Source organism: Rhinichthys klamathensis, unplaced genomic scaffold, assembly GCF_029890125.1.
Source record: "Rhinichthys klamathensis goyatoka isolate OS25496 unplaced genomic scaffold, OSU_Roscu_1.1 h1tg000281l_1, whole genome shotgun sequence".
Taxonomy (NCBI): Eukaryota; Metazoa; Chordata; class Actinopteri; order Cypriniformes; family Leuciscidae; genus Rhinichthys; species Rhinichthys klamathensis.
Genome location: NW_026606800.1, coordinates 3,685,688 through 3,707,906, shown reverse-complemented (window position 1 = coordinate 3,707,906; position 22,219 = coordinate 3,685,688). Strand labels below are relative to the sequence as shown.

Sequence of the window (22,219 nt, the reverse complement as noted above, 5' to 3'; positions counted from 1 at the left end):
ATGACAATTATATTTGAGCCCCACTCTTTTCAGGGCTCTAAAGCTCTGACATTGGTTGGTAAAGAAGAAAAGTTTTGGGTGATAATTTCTGAATGGAATGCATTCTCCTTCTCTCTCAGAATCATCTCTGTCCCTCATAGTCACACGTTCAGCACGCATCCTTTCTATTCGAAATAACTGGAAACAGAAACAGCCGGAAACCGCATCAAAAGTGATGCTTTCAAACTATTATTTAGCATCCGGCTGCTTTCTGTTGAGCTCTGTTATGTAGCTTATGGCATTAATGGTTTCCGTGCCAATTTAAACAGTGTCGTAAGAACATAGCTCATAGTTGTTGTTCAATAATTTAATGCAACTTTGACAACAATCCCTTACTGAACCTACGCACTTTGTTCGTTATTCTTTCTGATGTTATATCAGGGGAATGTTGGTAACCACTACCAGTAATCAAAGAAATATCATACCTTCTGTTCTCTTCTTCGATGAGCTTGAACCGTTCTCTTGGCCAATTTGAACATTTCACAAAAGCTTATTTTATTTTAATTGATTTAATTGATTGATTTATTTAAATATATATTTTAATTATTGCCCAATTGCTGCAATGATATTTAATGATATTTAAAAAAAAAGTAAGAGTACAGTAAGAGTTGTGGTATCATAGCACAAACAAAGCCAAAGTTCAACATTTAATGATGGCTGGCCACTGGTTCATATCACTAAAACTAAGTATGAGCAATAGTAATAATGATTCTTAACAAACATCTTAGAAAACCCCACCATGGATGGTTAATAACCATTAAACATGGTGTGTTTAAAAAATGAATTAAACACCTTTAATTTGGTAAATGGAGTTCAACTGGGCTACTGCTTCTGGGATTTTAATTTGGTAATGTTGACCTTGTTTTGTCTGCCCGGTTTACCTCGGATTGATCTGATAATAGATTTTCTTTCACAGCAATTAATCCTGTAGATCTAAATCTGGTTTCCAAAAGTATCCATGTGGAACATTTACTCTGTTTAATGAAATATCGAAACTTTATTTTTGTTTGGTAGTAATAACATTTATTGGAATGGTACATTCGTCTTGACATTTCTGTCCTTGTTTGTGCAAAGCTATACTAAAGTTAATGATAGAATTAATTAGCATTTTTCAAAAGACCTTCATTCGTGTGACCTGATTTGAAGTTGAAATTAATTCCAAATTTGCATGCAGCACCTTTGCTGTTAGTTTAGCCGTGTTTCATTTCTCCAAAATACACTTTCTGGTCTCCCTTTTGCGTGAGCTGTGGTCCTCACGGTGGCGTAAATGTCAGCTTTTGTCGAAGCTGTCTTGAGCTTTAGGGCTTTGCTTTCATTGTTTTTTTCTTGAACCTTTTTGTCCGCTCTTCTCCATACCTGGATCAGACTGATCCAGAGAGCTTTGAAAGGGTCAGATGGCTCTCTGCAGCTGTGTGCTCCTGTCCCTGTAGTCCTAACAGTAATCTAGGTAAAGGCTTGTGAGGTTCTCCGGTCACAATCCACTGTCAAGGCAATTTATCTTATTTAGTGGACATCTAGCACTTGACCAACAGTTGCTTTGTCTTGTACATGTTCATACGCACTCGCACTTACACAACCTTGAAGTGTCACAAGATGTTTTTAACCGAGCTTCAAGTTATGAGTCTGCTTAACCTCGTTTTATTTCTCATCAGCATTACTTTTACACTATATAATCTACAATAATAATAATAATAATTATTATTATTATTATTATAAACAGTTGACGGTAGCCATTGATTTCCATAGTAGGAAAAAATACTATGGAAGTCAATGGCTACCGTCAACTGGTTACCGACATTCTTCAAAATATCTTCTTTCGTGTTCAACAGAAGAAAGAAACTCATGCTGGTTTTGAACAACATGAGGGTGAGGAAATGATGGCAAGATTTTCAATCTTGGGTGAACTATGCCTTTTAAAAAATTACTTTTTTTATTACTAAGGCATCATGGTAAAAAGTTTTGCACAGACAAGTACCACTTAATCATGCTTAATTTTGTAATTTGTTAAATTAATTTAATCAGTAAACTCTGTACTCCACTGATAAATTGACCACATGAATATCTGCATGCTATGGCCATCAGTTCTCATTTATATTATAGGCTGTCTGTTTTTGATATATTAAACATTGTCATCAGTCTATTTGAAAATGTCTAGCAGAGCCGCTCTGTTCGAATTTTGCTTTCTCTGAGTCATGGCACAGCCGATCAAAGCTCCATTGTTGAAAGTGAATGCAATCACAGAGGTGATAATGCACACCTGCATATGTTAGCTAAATATATGTGCATTTATTTATGCATGTAATTAAAGAAACGATGAGCAAGGTCACACTAGCACTCAAGCCAGCCGCTAATATCCCAGAAGCAGTTTTGACGGAGTTTCTGGCTGTTTCTGTTAGCAGTTATTTGGAATAGAAATTATGCTGGCTGTACGTGACAGTTCAAGGCTCACTTCCAAATGTTCTGTAAACATTCTCCTAAAAGCATTATTGGATGTGGTGGAGGTGGCGGGACTTGTTGGTGACATCCAACCAGACAACCTGTTAAGTGAATTCACACGGACAGGATAACAGTTGACGCTGACCTTGTGTTTGATGTAGCAAGGGCGAGCACACACACTTCATCTAGGCCGGGGAGGCGCTGGGGAAAACGCTTCGACCTGTTGACATCATCCTTGATATGCATACCGAATGGCAGACGAATTGGAGGTAAAGACGTCCTCGTTTAAAGCTGAGCTCAGTATAGTGGGATTTATGATCAGATATGAAACTGACTCTAACATTCTTCAGTGTTACAGTTGATTTCATTTCAATTGTATGATTATTATTGTTTAACTGGTTGACACTAGTGCAGTGCTTTTATTCCCCAATAAATGTTGGCAAGTCGTTGAATTGCAGTTTAATTTCTGTCTGTGCCTCCTCTCCTCTCTCGTGTTGTGGAAGGCTCTCACGCAGCGATCTGTCCGTGCTCATGGGACCTTTGATTTGTGGGCTTTCTGACTCACAGGATGAATTACAAGAGGGACGAGTAAATCCGCCTCTCTGACACAGAGCTGCATCCTTCGCCAAAGTAACCCTTCAAAAGAGCTAACCCCTGCAACAAATGCCGTACATATTTGCTTAAATGGGACATATCATGGAAAGCTGGTCATTTAAATATAAAAGTCGTAAAGGTGCAGTTTAAAACAAATTGCCTGCAGGAGTCAGAAAGAAGCTCAAAACGGATGCATAACTAACTTTTTGATGCAAGAAACCTTGACTAATATTTATTAGGATCTTAAGGTACAGGCTAGTGCTGCGTTGTGACTGTACCTTATGTTTGTTGATCATAAACATGTTTTTTAATGACAAAAGAAAACTACAGCTCGAACATACTGTTGTACATTCTGTATTGACGATATAATGTTGTCTAGCTTGTTAACGTTTTATCAAAGGTTTTATTGAAATTTTGAGAATTATTAGTGGTAGTCTTGCTGTAAAAAATAGTTAAGGAATATAAATAAATTGATCATTTTTCATACCATGTGCAATTGTTTGTGGTCCAAAGTCATTAATTTATAGTTTATTTTATGTGCTTATTTTTTATACACAACTTTTGATAAAGAATACAAATGTATATTTTTCTGACACAAATATGTTGTTAGAAATAGCTAATCATATGTGGGCACGCCATAGCTACTAAAAAAATCTGTAAAAATTTAAGCAATAATTGGACCATTTTTCTGTTTTAATTTTAAAACATCATTTATTCCTGTGATGGCAAAGCTGAATTTTCAGCATCATTACTCCAGTCTTCAGTGTCACATGATCCTTCAGAAATCATTCTAATACTCTGATTTGCTGCTCAAGAAACATTTCTTATTCTTATCAATGTTGCAAACCGTTCGGCTGCGCAATCTTTTTATGGAGAATAAATGTCTTTACTGTGACTTTTGATCAAAATAATGTGTCCGTGCTGAATAAAAGTATTAGTTTCTTTAAAAGAAAAAAAACACACATTTTTGAACGATAGTTTAAACCTACAATTCTGATACAATTTACACATACAATTTGCTGGTGGAGGGATTGTAGCAGCCCCTGATGGTTTGAAATGTCAGAGGAGTAGAATGAAGGGCCCGATAGCAGACAGAAGATGACAGGCAGGCAGCAGGTTACAGCGGGACGCGTGCCCTCATCTTATCTGCTGTTATCAGCCGTCTCCCCAATCCAGCCCTCAGCAGAATATCAATGCCTCTCTTTCTGTCAGCTGACTCTGTGAATCATGCAAATATGACTGATAAAATAAATATGGTGAGTTTATGGGAAGGCAGGGGCAGCCAGAGGTTACACGGCTCTGCTGTTGCTCTGTGTAGATGAGGTTAGACTAACCTCTTTGTCTGTCTGTCTTTCTTTCACTCCAGGTGTTCAGGAAAAAAGCTGTTGAACTAGGAGAGAAGCTGTTGCCGGCTTTTAAGACCCCGACTGGCGTCCCCTGGGCTCTCCTCAACCTAAAGAGGTCAGTGACGCACAAACAAACATTTCCACATGAACTCCTGAGGCTTTCTTCAGCCAAGCAGGTCAGATCTCTCCACTGCATATGTCTTATTAACTCGCAAGCGCTGTACCTGAATCCTCAAACCCAGCAGCGGCTCTCTGTCACCTGTGCACCCGGTCCTCAAGATATGATAATGAGTAAACATCCATTAGTCTGGTGGGATTATTTTGTTGCAGAAACCATTTTCTGCAGGAGCGATTTTCCGACTAAGTGTAAATGCTGCTTTCTTTGCAGTCAATCTTTTTATGCTGTTATTCCTGTTTTGTAATATTTTTTGCCATATTTCAGCCTAGCTTGCATGGTCTCAGAAATGTCAATTAATTTAAGGAGTGTTAAATGACCCATTAATTAAGATCCATAAAATGAATGCTCTATTGCAATATGTAAAGCCAATCACCACATAACGTTTTGTTTACAGTAAAGCACTTCCAATTAAAGTCATGAGGCTTTAAATTAAAAAAATATGCAGCTTTTTTTTTTTAAATGTGTTTAAATATTTTAACTAATTTTCTTGGCGGTGAATTTCTGGTGACCATATATTGTATTATTATGGTTACCTACATCATAAATTGGATACTACTTATTAACCAGCAGTGTTATTTTAGTATTATTTGCATACTTGTAAAGTATTTGTTAGTATTTTGATTTTATTTTTTATTTTTATATTTTCAGTTAAAGTTTTCATCAAAGTAATTTTTGCTTTTGTCATTTTATTTATTTGTTTATTGTTCTGTTTAGCCTTAATTCATTTTTAATTCAGTTATAGTCATTTTAGTACTTAAGTTCATTTTATTTCAGTCACTTTGAAGTTTGTTTTTCATCTGATATTTATTTTATTTTAGCTTTATTTCAATTAACGAAAATGTGTGATGTGTGAAAATTTGTGGATTACAACAATAGTCTAAGTTAGACATTGTGATATATTCATATATACGTATGTATTCATGCATGCTATTTCATAATCAAAGACAGGTTTTGATCATAAGTACATCTAAAGGCAGACGTGTTTGTACTATGTTTGTGTAGATGAACTCTAGTTTTATTTCATACTAGTGCTGGGTGATTTGACTATACCATGCGGCGGTCGAAATGTCAATGAGGAAAGATGTTTATGTATTGTTTATAGTGTACCACTCTAGTAGATCAATTTGCTAAGTCAAGACGAGGAGTTTAGTCGTTTGCAGTTCCCACTATAATACATGTGCGTCATATATTCAAGAAGGTTGTGTAATTTTTAGCAGCTTCAGACATAACTCATCCAATAAGAATTGATTTTGATTTGTAGTTGAGATATATAACATTAAGCATTTACACTGATGCCAGAATTATTGTGCATCTTTTGATTTGCATTCATTACTTTCCATGCAAAATAATAATTAAATAGATTTCATTTAAGTATTTGATTCACTGTATGTTGATAATTTATTGATGTTTTGGTAATAGACAATGGCCGTAATATATAAAATGACATAATATGATCCAACCCGCCCCTGTTTCATACACCTATAAGTATCAGGGTCGAGCTCCCGGATGTCCTGGTGTGTGATGGATGTCTGTCCACCCGAGCTCTTCAATCGTAGACAAGCAGGAAGTCACTGCAGACATCCTGACAAAGACAGCCTGTCAGAGAATCTGATTGGATGAGTTATCCTTCAACTGACATACTACCCAACAGTTGTCTTTATGCAGTCAGGCACCGCTGGCGAGGACAATGCAAAATGAGTGGGCGGCACATGGCAGAGAACAGAAACATACTTCAGTGTTTATCAAAGCTTTTCCTATTAGCTTGAGTATCTAGGGTGTGTTTCCTTGTTTAAACTGCTGTAGAACTGGAGTGAAGTGCTCTGACAAATGCTCTAAATGGAGCGGCCGAGCATTTACCATTTTATAACAAGGAGCAGCTAATAACACAGCTACAGGACAAATGGTTTTCAGTTCCTGTCAGTAAATATAGCTTTCCACCATATCTGCACTTAGCACAAGTGCTCCTAACACCTCTAGCGAAGGCCCTTACCTTCTTCCATGTGGGTCACCTACATCGTTACTCCACATCGCTAATGCTGTTCGCTTCCACGCTATTGTTCACTTTGGCTCGAGGCACCCGTGGTGCCGCGGTGTGCCTGTAATTCGTGTCGCAGACCCTTTTCAGACTGTATGTGCTAATGTAAGTGTATTCATCTAATGTGCAGAAGCATCCTAATGCATCTTCATAGAATGTTCACAGTTGAAGGCATTTCAAAGAAAGGCAATCTTTTATTTTGTAAAAGAATTTTCTGGTTTTTATGGGCTTTTAATGGCTGGATATGACAGGACAGTGGAGAGACACAGGTGATAATCAGGGGAGAGAGAGGGGTCATGGGAAACTCAGTTCGAAAGTAGGATTGAATTCAAACCAGTGTGCGATCTGTTGGGTTCACTTGCTTGATACACATCCCTGTGTATGCATTCCCTTTATATACTGTATATATATGCATACATGTTATACACAAATTTACATTATTATATATATATTATATATATATATATATATATATATATATATACACTCACCGGCCACTTTATTAGGTACACCTGTCCAACTGCTCGTTAACACTTAATTTCTAAGCAGCCAATCACATGGCGGCAACTCAGTGCATTTAGGCATGTAGACATGGTCAAGACAATCTCCTGCAGTTCAAACCTAGCATCAGTATGGGGAAGAAAGTTGATTTGAGTGACTTTGAACGTGGCATGATTGTTGGTGCCAGAAGGGCTGGTCTGAGTATTTCAGAAACTGCTAATCTACTGGGATTTTCACGCACAACCATCTCTAGGGTTTACAGAGAATGGTCCGAAAAAGAAAAAACATCCAGTGAGCGGCAGTTCTGTGGGCGGAAATGCCTTGTTGATGTCAGAGGAGAATGGCCAGACTGGTTCGAGCTGATAGAAGGGCAACAGTGTCTGAAATAACCACTCGTTACAACCGAGGTATGCAGCAAAGCATTTGTGAAGCCACAACACGCACAACCTTGAGGCGGATGGGCTACAACAGCAGAAGACTCCACCGGGTACCACTCATCTCCACTACAAATAGGAAAAAGAGGCTACAATTTGCAAGAGCTCACCAAAATTGAACAGTTGAAGACTGGAAAAATGTTGCCTGGTCTGATGAGTCTCGATTTCTGTTGAGACATTCAGATGTTAGAGTCAGAATTTGGCGTAAACAGAATGAGAACATGGAACCATCATGCCTTGTTACCACTGTGCAGGCTGGTGGTGGTGGTGTAATGGTGTGGGGGATGTTTTCCTGGCACACTTTAGGCCCCTTAGTGCCAATTGGGCATCGTTTAAATGCCACGGCCTACCTGAGCATTGTTTCTGACCATGTCCATCCCTTTATGGCCACCATGTACCCATCCTCTGATGGCTACTTCCACCATGTCACAAAGCTCTAATCATTTCAAATTGGTTTCTTGAACATGACAATGAGTTCACTGTACTAAAATGGCCTCCACAGTCACCAGATCTCAACCCAATAGAGCATCTTTGGGATGTGGTGGAACGGGAGATTCGCATCATGGATGTGCAGCCGACAAATCTGCGGCAACTGTGTGATGCTTTGATCACTGTGAAGCTGCTTTGATGCAATCTGTATTGTGAAAAGCGCTATATAAATAAATGTGACTTGACTTGATGCCATCATGTCAATATGGACCAAACTCCCTGAGGAATGCTTCCAGCACCTTGTTGAATCTATGCCACGAAGAATTGAGGCAGTTCTGAAGGCAAAAGGGGGTCCAACCCGTTACTAGCATGGGGTACCTAATAAAGTGGCCGGTGAGTGTATATATATATATATATGTGTGTGTGTGTAAAATTAGAAATAAATCTTAAATATAAATTACATATATATATATATATATATATATATATATGTAATTTATATTTAAGATTTATTTCTAATTTTACACACAAAAATTAGATGTGTGAAAAAAAAAAAAAAAAAAAAAATGTGATAAAAATGTCACAAAAATAAAAATGTGTGTGTGTAAAATTAGAAATAAATCTTAAATATAAATTATATATATATATATATATATGTAATTTATATTTAAGATTTATTTCTAATTTTACACACACACACACACACACACACACACACACACACACACACACACACACACACACACACACACACACACACACACACACACACACACACACATATATATATATATATATATATATATATATATATATATATATAAATAAATCTGCATTAATCCTTTTGATATATATATATATATATATATATATATATATATATATATATATATATATATATATATATATATATATATATATATATATATGTTTTTTTTTTTAAAGCAAAAATCGAACCTTTCATTGAAGTAAAAGAATTGAAAGTGGGGGGGAAATCACATTATGAAATAAATGATTTTTTCCAAAACACATTGGGAATAATTATTTGCACCCTTTTATTAAATATTTTTGCAACCTCCTTTTTCCAAGATAACAGCTTTGAGTCTTCTCCTATAATGCCTGATGAGTTTGGAGAACACCTGACAAGAGATCAGAGACCATTCCTTCATACAGAATCTCTCCAGATCCTTCAGATTCCCAGATCCATGTTGGCACTGCTTCTCTTCAGTTCAGCCCACTCATTTTCTACAGGGTTCAGGTCAGGGGCTGGGATGGCCTTTGCAGATGCTTGGTTTTGTGCTCAGTGACCCACTTTTGTTTTGATTTTGATGTTTGTTTTTGGATCACTGTCCTGTTGGAAGATCCGAACATGGCCCATTAAAAGATTTCTAGCACAGGCTGTCAGGTTTTGATTTAAAGCCATTTGATCGAATCCATGATGCCGTGTATCTGAACAAGATGTCCAGGACCTCTGGCAGAAAATTAGGCCCACAGCATTAAAGATACAGCACAGTATATCATTTTACACATAGGGTACTTTTTTATCCCTGTATGAACCAAACCCATATTAAGTGTTTGCTGCCAAAAAAGCATTTTTTTTGTTTGTTTCATCTGTCCATGTCATAGAACGGGCTTCAGTTTACTTGAGATCATTTACTCTTCAGCTTTACCTCAAGGCAAGCAGCTATTCCTTTTAGATGTTTCTTTTTCGATAACATTGTAATCTAGTGTTTATTTTCTAGTCATACGTTCATGTTTTCATAGATGTTCATGCCATTTTTATTTGTCAACATTAAAGGGCACCTATTATGGCATTTGAAATGTTCCTAATATTGTTTTGGGAGTCCCCAACAACAGTTTTACATGCATGCAATGACAAAAAAAACACTTTTGTTGTCTTATAATATGCATGTATTTTTACCGGATTTGCTCACCGACTCCCAAATGATTCGTTCAACGACTAATTTTTCCAAACCCCTACTTTGCGTGACGCTAATCTGCGGTGATTGGTCAGATGACTCAATCAGTTATTGTTTGTGTTAGCCCAACACATAAACATATTGATAAAGCACTGCAGTACTACAAGGTATTGCTCTATTCTTTATGACAACTCCAATAACAACGACATACGTTTCACATATTTAAAAAAAAAGTACATTGGAGACCTAGAAGCTGAGCGTAACTTACACAACACCCACAAATACTATTGAGCATGCTACAAAACACATAAAAGCAACAATTATTAATAATACTTACAGGTTGTGATTCGGAGGAGGAAGCTGATCCAAATAAAATTGGCTTGCGAATCCACACTTGAAAGCATTTATGTTTGTAAAGCAATCGTCATTAAAATGACGCGAACACAGCACAAGGTTCGGCCTATACTTGTGTGGTATAGTTGTGTATATGAACTGTAGCCACTTAGTCTTCAAATGCTTCTCCCTGGGCAGTGAAAAAAGGTCGCTTTTGATTCGCACTTCAGAACACTGCATCTTGTTGTCGACATGAGGTTTTCAAGTTTACCCTGGTGTCTGCGTGCGCAATAAGTGGACGTATCTTATTCAAATAACTTGTCAAGTTGACGTCATATAGATAGAGAAAAGGCATTGTTCGTCTATCGATTCATATCAGCGACTCAGTTTATTTGAGATCTATCGATTCATATCAGTGACTCTGTGTTCGCGTCGACTCTTACTTTTGAGAGACAATAACTTTGTATACGGTGAACTTTCATATTTAAAACTTTGCAGGATGTTTTCGTTCACCTAGATCTATGTTACACTCTACATGAAAGGTAATTTTCAAAATTCCATAATAGGTGCCCTTAAAGGGGTCATATAATGTCATTTTTGTACAAGCTAATATGATTCATTAGGGTCTAAATTAAAAGTTTGTAATATACTGTAATTAAAAATTCTCATTAGTATTGTAAGAAAACACTTATTTTACCTGGTCAAAAACAGCTCTGTTTTCAGCACGCCGTTTCAGTGCATATGACTTAAAATGATAATGAGCTTTGCTGACCCCGCCTCTCTGTTCTGCCTACACCATTTGTAACTCAATAACACAATAACCATAACGCGTTGTTCAGTATAAACGTGGGATTATGAATTATATTGAGAACGTCATACATAGAAAACATGCCGTAATGTACCCTGAGTACATTGATGAACCTTAGACGCATTCATCGTGAAGTGTGCAAGCGATTTGCAAAGATTAATATAAATATTAATATAAAGGTTAATAAAACGTTACACTCACTTCCGTTCTTCTGGAGATTCAGCAGGAACACGAATATCTGGTACCGATCCTTTATTCAGGAGCAGCTTCTTAGCAAAACCAGCTTTATATTGACCCTCCTTATAAAGCAGTCTGGTGAGAAATGATTCGCGCAAACATGAAAGCATCGACGTTGCTCGTCGGGAATATTCCCTTCGAAAACAAACTCAGCCACTGCGTCTTCAGCGGTTCGGATTTAGGAACATTAAAATGACTGCTGTGTTCGTTATTACAGCCAAGAACAGAACACCACAATCGCTTAGACGCCATTCTGCTCATAGACAGTGCTCCAGCATATCAACAATGACCTCGCCGTTCCGCGCGGACTATGATTGACAGCTCGCTCACGAGCGAGGGCGGGTCTGTGTTGAAACGCTGCTGTCAATCAACAATCGTGGGAGGGGAACGGCTTGATTTGAGACAGGGGAAAACATATAAGGAGATTTAAAAAAAAAACACTGGGTGGATTTTTATCATTATATGATGGTTGTGTACAGGCACTGCCAACACACATTTCAGTACAATAAACTTGTAAAAGTGCATGTATGTAAAAGTGCATGTGCATATGACCCCTTTAAAAAGTATGTAAAAACTTGTAAAAGTGCATGTGCATATGACCCCTTTAAAATATTTTCACCTTCATGAGGGACACGCCTTTTTTTTTTTTTGTCCTGTCAGTAATCGAAATGAGAAATTGACAAAACTGCCCATCTCTAGTTTGTGTAGTTGTGACGTAGTCATTTATATATTTTCAGTTGCCAGTATAGAAATGCTAGCATAGTCACTAATGACACCCAATTCAAGATAACTGGAAAACCCCAGCCATAAAAAAGGTGAAAGATTGGGTAGCTGGGTCTGTTAAACAGTCGGTGACGAGCTGTTGTTTGTTCTGAGGGGTCCTTGGCGGCGCCATCATCCTTGATTTAGCCTTGTGTTCTTCTGTGTTGAAAGCTCTGGAGAGGAGATCATAATCATATTCAGTGTCTAATGAGAGCATGAATCACAGCAATCGTCAGTTTCTGGGCTATGAATTCATATTCTCTTCTGAATCGGTTTAATTGAGCAAATATAGAGATATCATCGAAGAGAGCGAGTATAGTTATGAAACCCACTTATTAGGAAGAGGTGATAACAGCTCAAATCTAAATTAAAACACAGTATGTTTGGACTGATGTCAGATAACTTTATACACCCACCAATGTGAGTATTGACCCACTTGCAGCAGCAACCAGCCTCAAGCCAACAGAAATTTGAATTTGTATGACTTATGTGGGTTTTATTATTATGCCGTCTGTCTGCTGTGAGTCCCCAGTGTTCCAGGCAGAGAATTAAAGGCGTGAAAAGACCGAAGAAGAGCCCTCTTTTTACAGACAACCTTGACCCAGATTTGTCTGGATCAAGACTGAGGGTCTCTGTGGATGACTCTCCCTTCACATTGTCGGCTTCTGCTTGCACACCTTTGCTTCAAAGCAATTGACTGCATGAGTGTAACATCCGCTCAGTGCGAACAGTCATAATGTGTAATCTCTAATTGTCGTATAAAATCGAAATGTCAATGTTTAGTGCTGCTTAGAAACCCACTAAGCATTTGTTCAATTAACTGTATGGATGACGCGACTCCCAGCTTGTTTGAAATGAAACCAGCAGTAAAACTGTCATTATTTGCTCCTTGGTTCTTGACTCAGCTGTTCCCTTTGTTCCCTTTTCCGCTTTGAAAGATTGTTACAATGGTTTAATCCTTGATTGCTACTTTTTATCTCTTAAACACATTTCAGTTCGCTCTTAGAAGACAAATTCTTGAACCAATCCATCCCACGGCGTTTGAACGTGTAATTCAAAACATTGTTCTGTTTAAAGGAGAGAGAAAAAATAGTCGATTAGGTCTTTTCATAGAGACATTGAAAATTGTCATGTGTAAGCACCACTTTGTATCTCTTTATTATCGATCGTCAGGCTGATTTTATATGTAAAAGACATAAATATAACAGATTGTTAAAGTCCCCCTGTAGTCAATCATTTTATCCCTTAAAACTCCTCTTTGATTACCAAAATGACACATTTAAACGTTTTCCCCTTCTCCTCCACTAGCTCAGAGATTCACTCGGCCAACTTACTGAGGTAAACGCTGCACAATGGTATTGCTCTTTACAACGTCGGACACATAACGGTGATTAATTTAATTATCCTGTTGCTTGATTATTTTATCAAACAGCTAATAATGTGTTGCTAAAGTTACATGAACCATGTTCCCGTTCGCATCTCCGAGTCGGACAGCTTCCTTCGAACAATCATCAGAAACAGTTTGAACAACTCAGAACGTCATTGGAGAAAGGTGTATATATAGTTCATCATAACATAGTAATATACATCATACACCCGCTACATTGCTAAATCTACTCGATTTTTTTCATATCAACAGAAAAATATACCGGGATAACCTGTGAGACTCTCGTGCTAGTTCGCAGTTAATGATATGCTAAAGCCCGCCCACATGTTGACGTGATTGGATACAAGGTTGTTTGTGATGTCAGAAACACCAGCGATTTCAAACCGTGTTTCAGAGACTGTCTTTTTTTCACTGCAGTTTTAAGGAGAAAATACTGAGCAATGTTGTTGACATGAATTTGTCCATACAATTCATTGACTTTCATTTCATGGAAAAATCTTTTTCAAAAACATTTATAACAAGTATTAATAAATGTATTAAGTACTATTTTTTTATTAAAGTATTATAATTTAATTTCTAATTTAATTTTGTCTAAGATTTTCATGAATTCCGCTCCTAGACTCTCCTAGAGAGTTTTATGGCGTATGTTGCATTAGATCATCCCTACAGTGTTCACTTAAATTTGCCACCAAGGACATCCAGCTCTTTAAGCTCCTGAAGTGTGTCAAACGCTCAAGCCATCATCCAGTACCTTCCCTCATACACTTCCTCCTGCAGACATCAATTCCTGCAAATTCCACATTTGCTCTTTGTTAACTATTCAAGAGGGGAAAGTTCCCCCTCATGCATAAACATTCGTCCTTCGCTATGTTTTTTTTTTCCTAGGTTCCCCTTGGTTAAAGTCAAGCAGCCTTAAGCATTTCTCTATTTTTATTTTTTTTCCCATCTCTTCATACAGACGCTCTTTGGTATGAAGATAATTTTGTCTGCTTTCCTGCACATCCTCTTCTTTTACCCTGCCTGTCGTCAGCCCATCTAGTCGTGCACGTGACTGTTGACCCCTGTTACTGAGTTTTTCAACATCCGCTGCTCAGTGAAATATTTTTCATGGTCAGCTTATCTCTCCTCTGCACTCCTTCCTGGTGCCTTTTATGAGAGCTTGAAAGGCAGATAAAGGATTCCAAAATCAAATTTACCGTGCCACCTGTCTGACATCACTTTAATTCTGTTTAACCTCATTCGCTTGAAATAAACTGAAGAGTCCTGCATGCTGCATGCTCACGAGAAGAGCGAAGTCATTGAATACAAGCTGGTTAAGGCCTTGCTTCTAACATCGGAGCATCTAATTCTAGATATACCCTTTTTGAATACTGTACTCATGCCGAAGATCTGGAATAGGAAATGTTTTTTTACATTGAAGTTTTTCACCATAGAAACAAGGCTGTGACATCCATCCTAATTAGTGGAGCTTGCAAACAAAACATCACAGTTAATATTACTCGTACCTCAGAGTATTACAATGAATTCATGCTTGCGGTGATTGGATGGCATTCAGGGATTTCTGGTTACTTAACAGTGTCTGTTGATAATGTAACGAAGTTCTGCAAATGTGCAGTTCAATGCAGTTACGCTGTGAATGGGCAACTAGCAATGACAAGGAATTTTTATACTCGCCCGGTCGGGCCAGATCTCGGCTTTCCCTGACAACATTTGCACTGGCCCCAAAAATTAAATATTATTATTTTTTAAATGATGAATTAATTTAGAATTGTGGCCTGGTTTCACAGAAATGGCTTAGACTAAAGCCTAGTTCACACTACAGGATTATAAGCCCGATTTAAGCCCGATTTGCAAATCGTTGAGCTCGCCGACAGGTCAGGGTGTTATCGCGTGCAAATCGCGTGGGATTAGCGGACGATGGACGCTCGCCAATCTGTTAGTATGAAAGAGCCAACAACGCATCAAAGACGCTCGCTGACGCCTCGCAGACGCGTCGCCGAGCCCAGAAAAATATCTAGCATGCTAGATATCCAGAGCTGTCGCCCGACTCAACCTCAGTGATGTCATGAGCTACAGCCAATCAGAGCAAGGCATGGGTTGCTCCAATCAGAGCAAGGCATGGGTCTTCGTCTTCTTCGCTGGGTATTAGCGCGTGTGCTGTTTCGCGTCATTTCCGGCTCGTTTTATCGCATGATTTTTTTGTGACAAAACGTGGTTTGTATACAAGATAGAATCGTTGGGTGACAGAGTTGTTGTCAACTCGTGTAGTGCGTTACCTCCTGTTGCGGATCAATCACGTTGTGTCGTGTGGTGTGAACAGCTCAACAACTTGAACACTCCTGATTTCACAGAGAGCAAGTCATGTAGTGTGAACCGCACAGTTCAGCCCGACGTTTTAAAATCATGTAGTGTGAACTAAGCTTAAGCCAGGATTAAGCCTTTGTTTAATAAGGATATTTAAGTAGCTTTTATAAAGGTGCCTTAAGAAAAAAACATTATTGGTGTGCATCTTGAGACAAAACAATATATTTTTAAGATATGCCAGTGCTTTCTTTAAGTTGCTTTCAGTTAAAACGGCTCAAACATGCATTGTAGTCCAGGACTAGCTTAAGCCTTGTCTGTCTGTAAATCCGAGGGTTTGTTTTAAATCGTTTTTTTTTTTTTTTTATATTAAATTATTATTTTGTTTATTATTATTATTATTAATATTTTATTATTGTAACATTTTGCTAAATATTACATTATAAAATTTAAGAAATATTTGCAGTCAAAAAAGTTTTTTTTTTCCAATGCGGTGTAATGCGGTTCAATGCGGTCATTTGTAAAAATGTACAAATTTAACAGGACAATACATTTTAAGGCAATCACTGTTCGACATCACCTGTTGAGAGCAATTTTTACATTATTATGCAGAAACCAAAGGTTTATTTCAGAGACTGTAAGAGATCTATTTCTGGTTCTTTAAAGAGTGGTACTCACTTTAGGATGTGCAATTTTTCACCCAGCGCACATAACATAACATTTATAATAACATTACAATAACATACATACATAAGATTTAAGGGCTCTTTGATTTGGACCGGAAATCAATCACTCAGAACACCCTAGCAACCACGTAGCAACGCACCAGAAACAAATCAGATCTTGGCAACCACTTTAGCATCATGACACGTTTTGCACAAACACCATTCAATTTCTTTCAAACAAATGTTAAAAGTCTATTCATCCTTGATGGTAATGATGTATTTGTACATGCAGCAGTGAGTCACACCAGTGGAACAAGCATACACGCTTGAATAAGAAACACTCAAGAAAGTTATAGAGTGTGAATCAACACTAATTTTCTATTGAGGTGGGTAAATGTGCCTTTCACATAATGTATTCGTCTCATTGGCAAGACAGTAACTGCTTTACGATTGCACCTCGCTGAGATGTTCAGTGTAAGCGTCATAACGGCGCTTTGAATAGGCCACATGCTGCGTGCTTTTCTGCCGTCATTTTCCCCTCCAGATAATTGATGTCCTCTAAATGGTATTTTACAATTGTTCACATTTATTTCAGTTACTCATCTTTTACGGGCATATGTAGGGGTTACATAACAGGCATATTTATGCCTGATGGATGCTTTCGAGAGGGATTGATGAGGCGATTTCTTCTGGTCTTGCCAAAAAAAACTAGGAGAAAGCAAGAAGTCAGATAATAATGAGACCTTACTCTCCTCTCTCCCTCCTCTGAGAGCAGCTGCTCCGTTTCATCCATTTTTAGGACTCTCATCTCACCCCCAACGAAAAAAAAAATCGAACAAGATTACGGAAAATTGTTCTATGGTTTAATTGAGCTTTACATTAAGCATATGTCAGGGAGTAAAGAATGGTATAAATGTTTTTTTTTTTTTTTTACTAATCTCTGTTTTATTATGACAAACGGAGTCGCCACCGTGCCCCGGGTGCTTAAACTCTAGCTGGGAAATCAATTCAGAAGACTTGGGCTGTTAGGAATATGTGCGTGATGTGATTAGCCTAATTTCAGAGGTATTTTGCTGTTGCTCGGTGCTAGAGCAGTCAAAACCGTTACATATAAGGCTCTGCTGTTTTATTGTCTGCAAAGTTAAACGCATTGCATCCTGTCAGATCAATATGGGGTACGACAGCTTTATAGATCCCTGTAATGTATAGCATACATATGTGGCCTCTGGCCTACATAAATGAATTGTTAGGTTGTGAACAAGAGAGATTGACATCAGACCAGTCACACAATGACACTCTCTCAAACATAAAGGCTAACTCCTGTAGCAGCCTGAGGATACATGAGCTTTGGTTCATTTGCTGGAGTTCTTATTTCACTCCAGCGCTAGTTAATTATTCAGGCTAATGGTATTTTCTCTGAGCTCTGGCAGATAATTTGTTATGTATCCCTTACTGCTCATTATTAAATGTCCTACTGCTGGGACATAGGCCTACATAAAGAGACAGCTGGGAAAGAACTACCTTTTAGGACAGTGTCGTCTTTGGAGCGGTGTGTACACTAGCTAATTTCTAAAATAAACAAAAAATAAGTCAAGGACATTTTACATTACAGTCATGTTACAGATATTATGCCCATTTATTTATTTAGCTTAGCTGTTTTGTGCGAAAAGAAAGTGTGTGTGTTTGTGTGTACCACATACTGCAATATTTAGTATTGTAGTGAATCAATGAGTCATTCATTCAGTCAAACCTTTCAAAAATGCTGATTCATTTTGTAAAGAAGAAACTAATGATTGCCTTTATGATTGAGTCATTGAATCATTTACTCAATTGATTTTTCAAAAACAGTAGCTGCGTTTACATGGTTAAATCCGAACACGGTGTTTACATGAACTATAAATAAAATAATCGGGTTGATGTGCGCATTTATATGTCACAAGATTCAAATCGGAATTGACTTTAACATGCGCACACTGCACGAATATGCCGCTGTATGCCGAAATTTCAATCGGATCGAGCTCAATCGGATCGATTAAGGTGTTTACATGAAGGTTTTTTAGTCCGATTGAGCCGTCAATCCGATTATAAGTGTCCATGTAAACGCAGCTACTGATTCATTTAGGAATGAAACAAAAGTTTGTTTTTTATTATTATAATTTTTATTAACTTTTAGTCATAAACATGCATTACTTTAGGAAATTAATTTAGGCATGCAGCAGATGCTTATTTTCTTATTAACTTTTCATTTATTGTTTATTGAACTGCTTTTTTTTTGTAATAAAGCAATTTTATTTCCATGTATATAAATGCAGAGGTGTGGCTGTGTGTGTGTGATAAGACTGCTGCTACAAACTGACATGAAACGGTAACAAAATCTGCAAGCGATTTTCATACGACAAAAGTGAAACACATGGTAATTTGCTTACTTTAATACAAAATATGATGTATCTGATGTAGACCAATGCTCAACATCTATTTTGGGTGATTGTTTGGTAACATGACTCAAATTTACATATTGAATAGTAGACAAAAATTACTTTCTGTTAATAGGATTTAAATGAAATACAAACCTCATAAAAGTGAATGTTGTTATAATTGACTGTACTTTTATTTTACTGTACGGAACTGTAATGAAAACTTAGTAAAAACTTAGCTAAATAGAGATGCACCGATCATGAAAATCTTATTTATGGCCGGTTGACCGGTGCATCTCTAGTGTTAAATACCATCTTGGGCCGTTTAAATTTCTATAAAGGAATCATCTATATCAGTGTTTCTCAACCCGTGGGTCGCTAGACCGTTTTGAGTGGCTCACGCTGTGTGTAGTCAAAAAACCAACTATTTAATAGCCTTATCTTAAACTGTTTATTCATCACTGTTGTTAGTGATATTCCTACAATTTAGGTGTATGTGAAGTAAAGCAGAACAGTGCTTTTTTTGAGAAATACTTGGTTCAAATTCAAAAAAATTTGGGTGACAGCTTGATGAACATGGGAAAATGTGGGTCCCATGGCCAAACCAGTTGAGAACCACTGGTCTATATTCTGCCACCATGGAATATCACAAGAGGAGCAGCTAAATCTGTATTTGGAAATTTCATTAAGGAGCCTGTATGTTCTTTTAGTTGTTTGCCTGGCATCACTTTTCCCTTCATTTTCCTAAATTTCTGTTACATGCTTTAATCATCAGTGTAATGAAATACAAATTGGTTTGGCACAGCTCAGGGCTCTACATTAACATTTGCTTAGGAGCGCTCTTGCCCTTATGGGTACAGTCTGCATTTGTTTTTTAAGACTGCAAAACTAATGTGTGACAATACAACATATGCACAATCAGGCACTGAAAAACTGAATATATGAAATATGTAGTACTGCAACAATTCTGAAGCATAGGATTGGTCTGGGACAAAGTACATTAGACACTTTCAAGAATAAACTTCTTTCAACCTGACAGGCGGCAGACCTGATTGAACATCCGATAAAGAAAACTATATCGATATTTTTATAATCACCTGCACTGGTCTTAAAGGTACACTATGTAACTTTTGGCCCTGTAGCGGTTAAAAACAAAACCGCATGCGTTTTTCAGAAGAATATTGTTTTGGTTGTGCTTCGGCTCTGCGTAACAGATGAATAATGACCCTTCACAATAGATACCGTAAAACTTCAAATAGTAGCCCGGACTTTTATTTTCCCAAATCGTCGAACTGCACCGGCTTGTATTTGAGACAGGCGTCTATATGAGACCGGCCTTTATAATTTAGTGTTGATGTTGTTCATTGACTGTAGGCCTAGAGTCTCTATAATCTCTAAAAATCTCCAAATGCTCCTCGTGAAACTGCGGTCTTCCGATCTTTTACTATCGTGTCCATTGATTTTGATTAATATGCGCGAGGGAGAGAGAGAGCAGGGCAGCGCTCGTGTTGTTTGAAGACGTGAGAGTGCGCGCGCGCGGCCGGAGCGCTCTCTCTGCTCGTTATGCGCCCTGTCAAGCGCAGCAGTCATTCTATTCTACATCACTCACCGATCAAAAAAGGCTTTGGTGTGACAAAAATTTGCTTTGGGGGCCGCCCAAAAAGCGGACGATCTGACGGGTTTTAGAAGATTAAATACAAACCGAAACTAAAAAACAGAACCGGCCTCTATTTGAGACCGGCTTTTATTTACCCAAACCTGCAGCCACACCCGGCGTGTAAAAGAGACAGGCGTCTATTTGGGACTCGGCTATTATTTGAAGTTTTACGGTAATGCTTTACAATAAACTCTGTTAGAGCTACTTATGGCAATTTATCTGTTCAGTAAAATACTTTACTCACCTATTGAGTGCCATCTTGTCGACAGGAAGTGAAGTTGGAGATAGAGAGTGGGGTGGGATCAGGAAAGGTCCACGAGCCTGAACTCGAACACGGGACACAACCTGAAGCACAACTTCGCTGTATGTAGGCACGCTGCCCACGAGGCTATTGGTGCCGACTGCTGTTACAACATTAAGCCAAGCCAATGTTGATTCTCGTTTTATTACGAGATATGTCACATTCTCTGTTTCCCAGGGGAGTCTCCTCTGTTCGCTGTTTGTTTAAAACGGGTGATTCCCCAAAGGTTTTGGGTTTTCCCCAAAGTGACAGTGAAAACATTAATAATGTTGCAAAAGATTTATATTTCAAATTGATGTTGTTCCTTCTGTTAACTTTTTATTCATCAGAGGATCCTGAAAAATATTATCACATCTCCACAGAAATATGAAGCAGCACAACTGTTTTCAACATTAATAAAAATAAGAAATGTTTCTTGAGCAGCAAATCCGCATATTAGAATGATTTCTGAAGGATCATGTGACTCTGAAGACTGGAGTAATGATGCTCAAAATATAATAAAATAGAAAACAGTTATTTGAAATTGTAACAATATTTCGCAATATTACAGTTTATACTGTATTTGATCAAATAAATGCAGCCTTTAGAGCAGGGGTTCTCAAAGTTTTGATAGGTGAGGGCCAATTTAGGAACCCAACATTGAACTGAGGGCCGCCAAAGTGCGGGGGAGAAAACGAAGAAAAAAAAAACTGAAAAGAAAATCCCATTTGAAATTATTTTAATGACCAGGTTGCATCTCTACAGTTTACATTAGTTGCAATAAACACATTTTAATTCATAACTGAGGCTAAACCTGGCAAAACTTGTGAAAATTTTGGGGGGGAGAGAAAGAAACTTTTAAAATAGAAGCTTACCAAACAAGTCATCATCATCATCATTCATTTCTATCATTGCTTGTCAGTCGCGTTTCCATTATTGCAGATTTGCATATTATCTATCTTTTTTAACCCGTAACTGAAAAACGAAAAATGAACGGTTGTTGTCTTTTTAAAACGCAAAGTTGAACAAAATTTTAATTTGAACTGGCTTCACCAACTGCTGCGCAAAAAAAGTAAATATCGACAGACTTTTTCAGATTTTTGTTTAAATGACTTTTTGCCCCTTTATTAAACATTTTAAATATTCACAAATTAATATGGAAAACATGTCGATTTTACTGGTTTTCTAAGGCCAAATTAGAACCTGGAATTTATATTTTTCCCGCAGTGATGAATGAGAAGAGCCATATAGCCTGTACGTGTCTGATCTAGCCTGATTTGTGAGTTATAGGCTAATGATAATAAATGCGTCTGAAAAAACAGCGAGGCATTTTAATTGTTTATTAATAAACTATTGTTTTCTAAGTGTCGGCTAAAAACATATCTCCATCTCCGCTGTTAAGCAGATGCGCTTTTAGAGAGAAATCCACCTTTCATACGGATTACATAATCAGGTATTTGCTTT

The 22,219-nt window shown here is 37.6% G+C and overlaps 1 protein-coding gene across 1 annotated transcript in view; it reads left to right on the top strand.

Annotated features, from left to right (window-relative positions):
* man1a1 (mannosidase, alpha, class 1A, member 1) overlaps positions 1-22,219 on the top strand; it is a 141,660-nt gene that overhangs the window by 78,929 nt on the left and 40,512 nt on the right. The window contains exon 5 of the mRNA XM_056269460.1: positions 4,436-4,530. Within this exon, the coding sequence (XP_056125435.1) occupies positions 4,436-4,530 (95 nt within the window). The remainder of the gene's footprint in view (positions 1-4,435; positions 4,531-22,219) is intronic.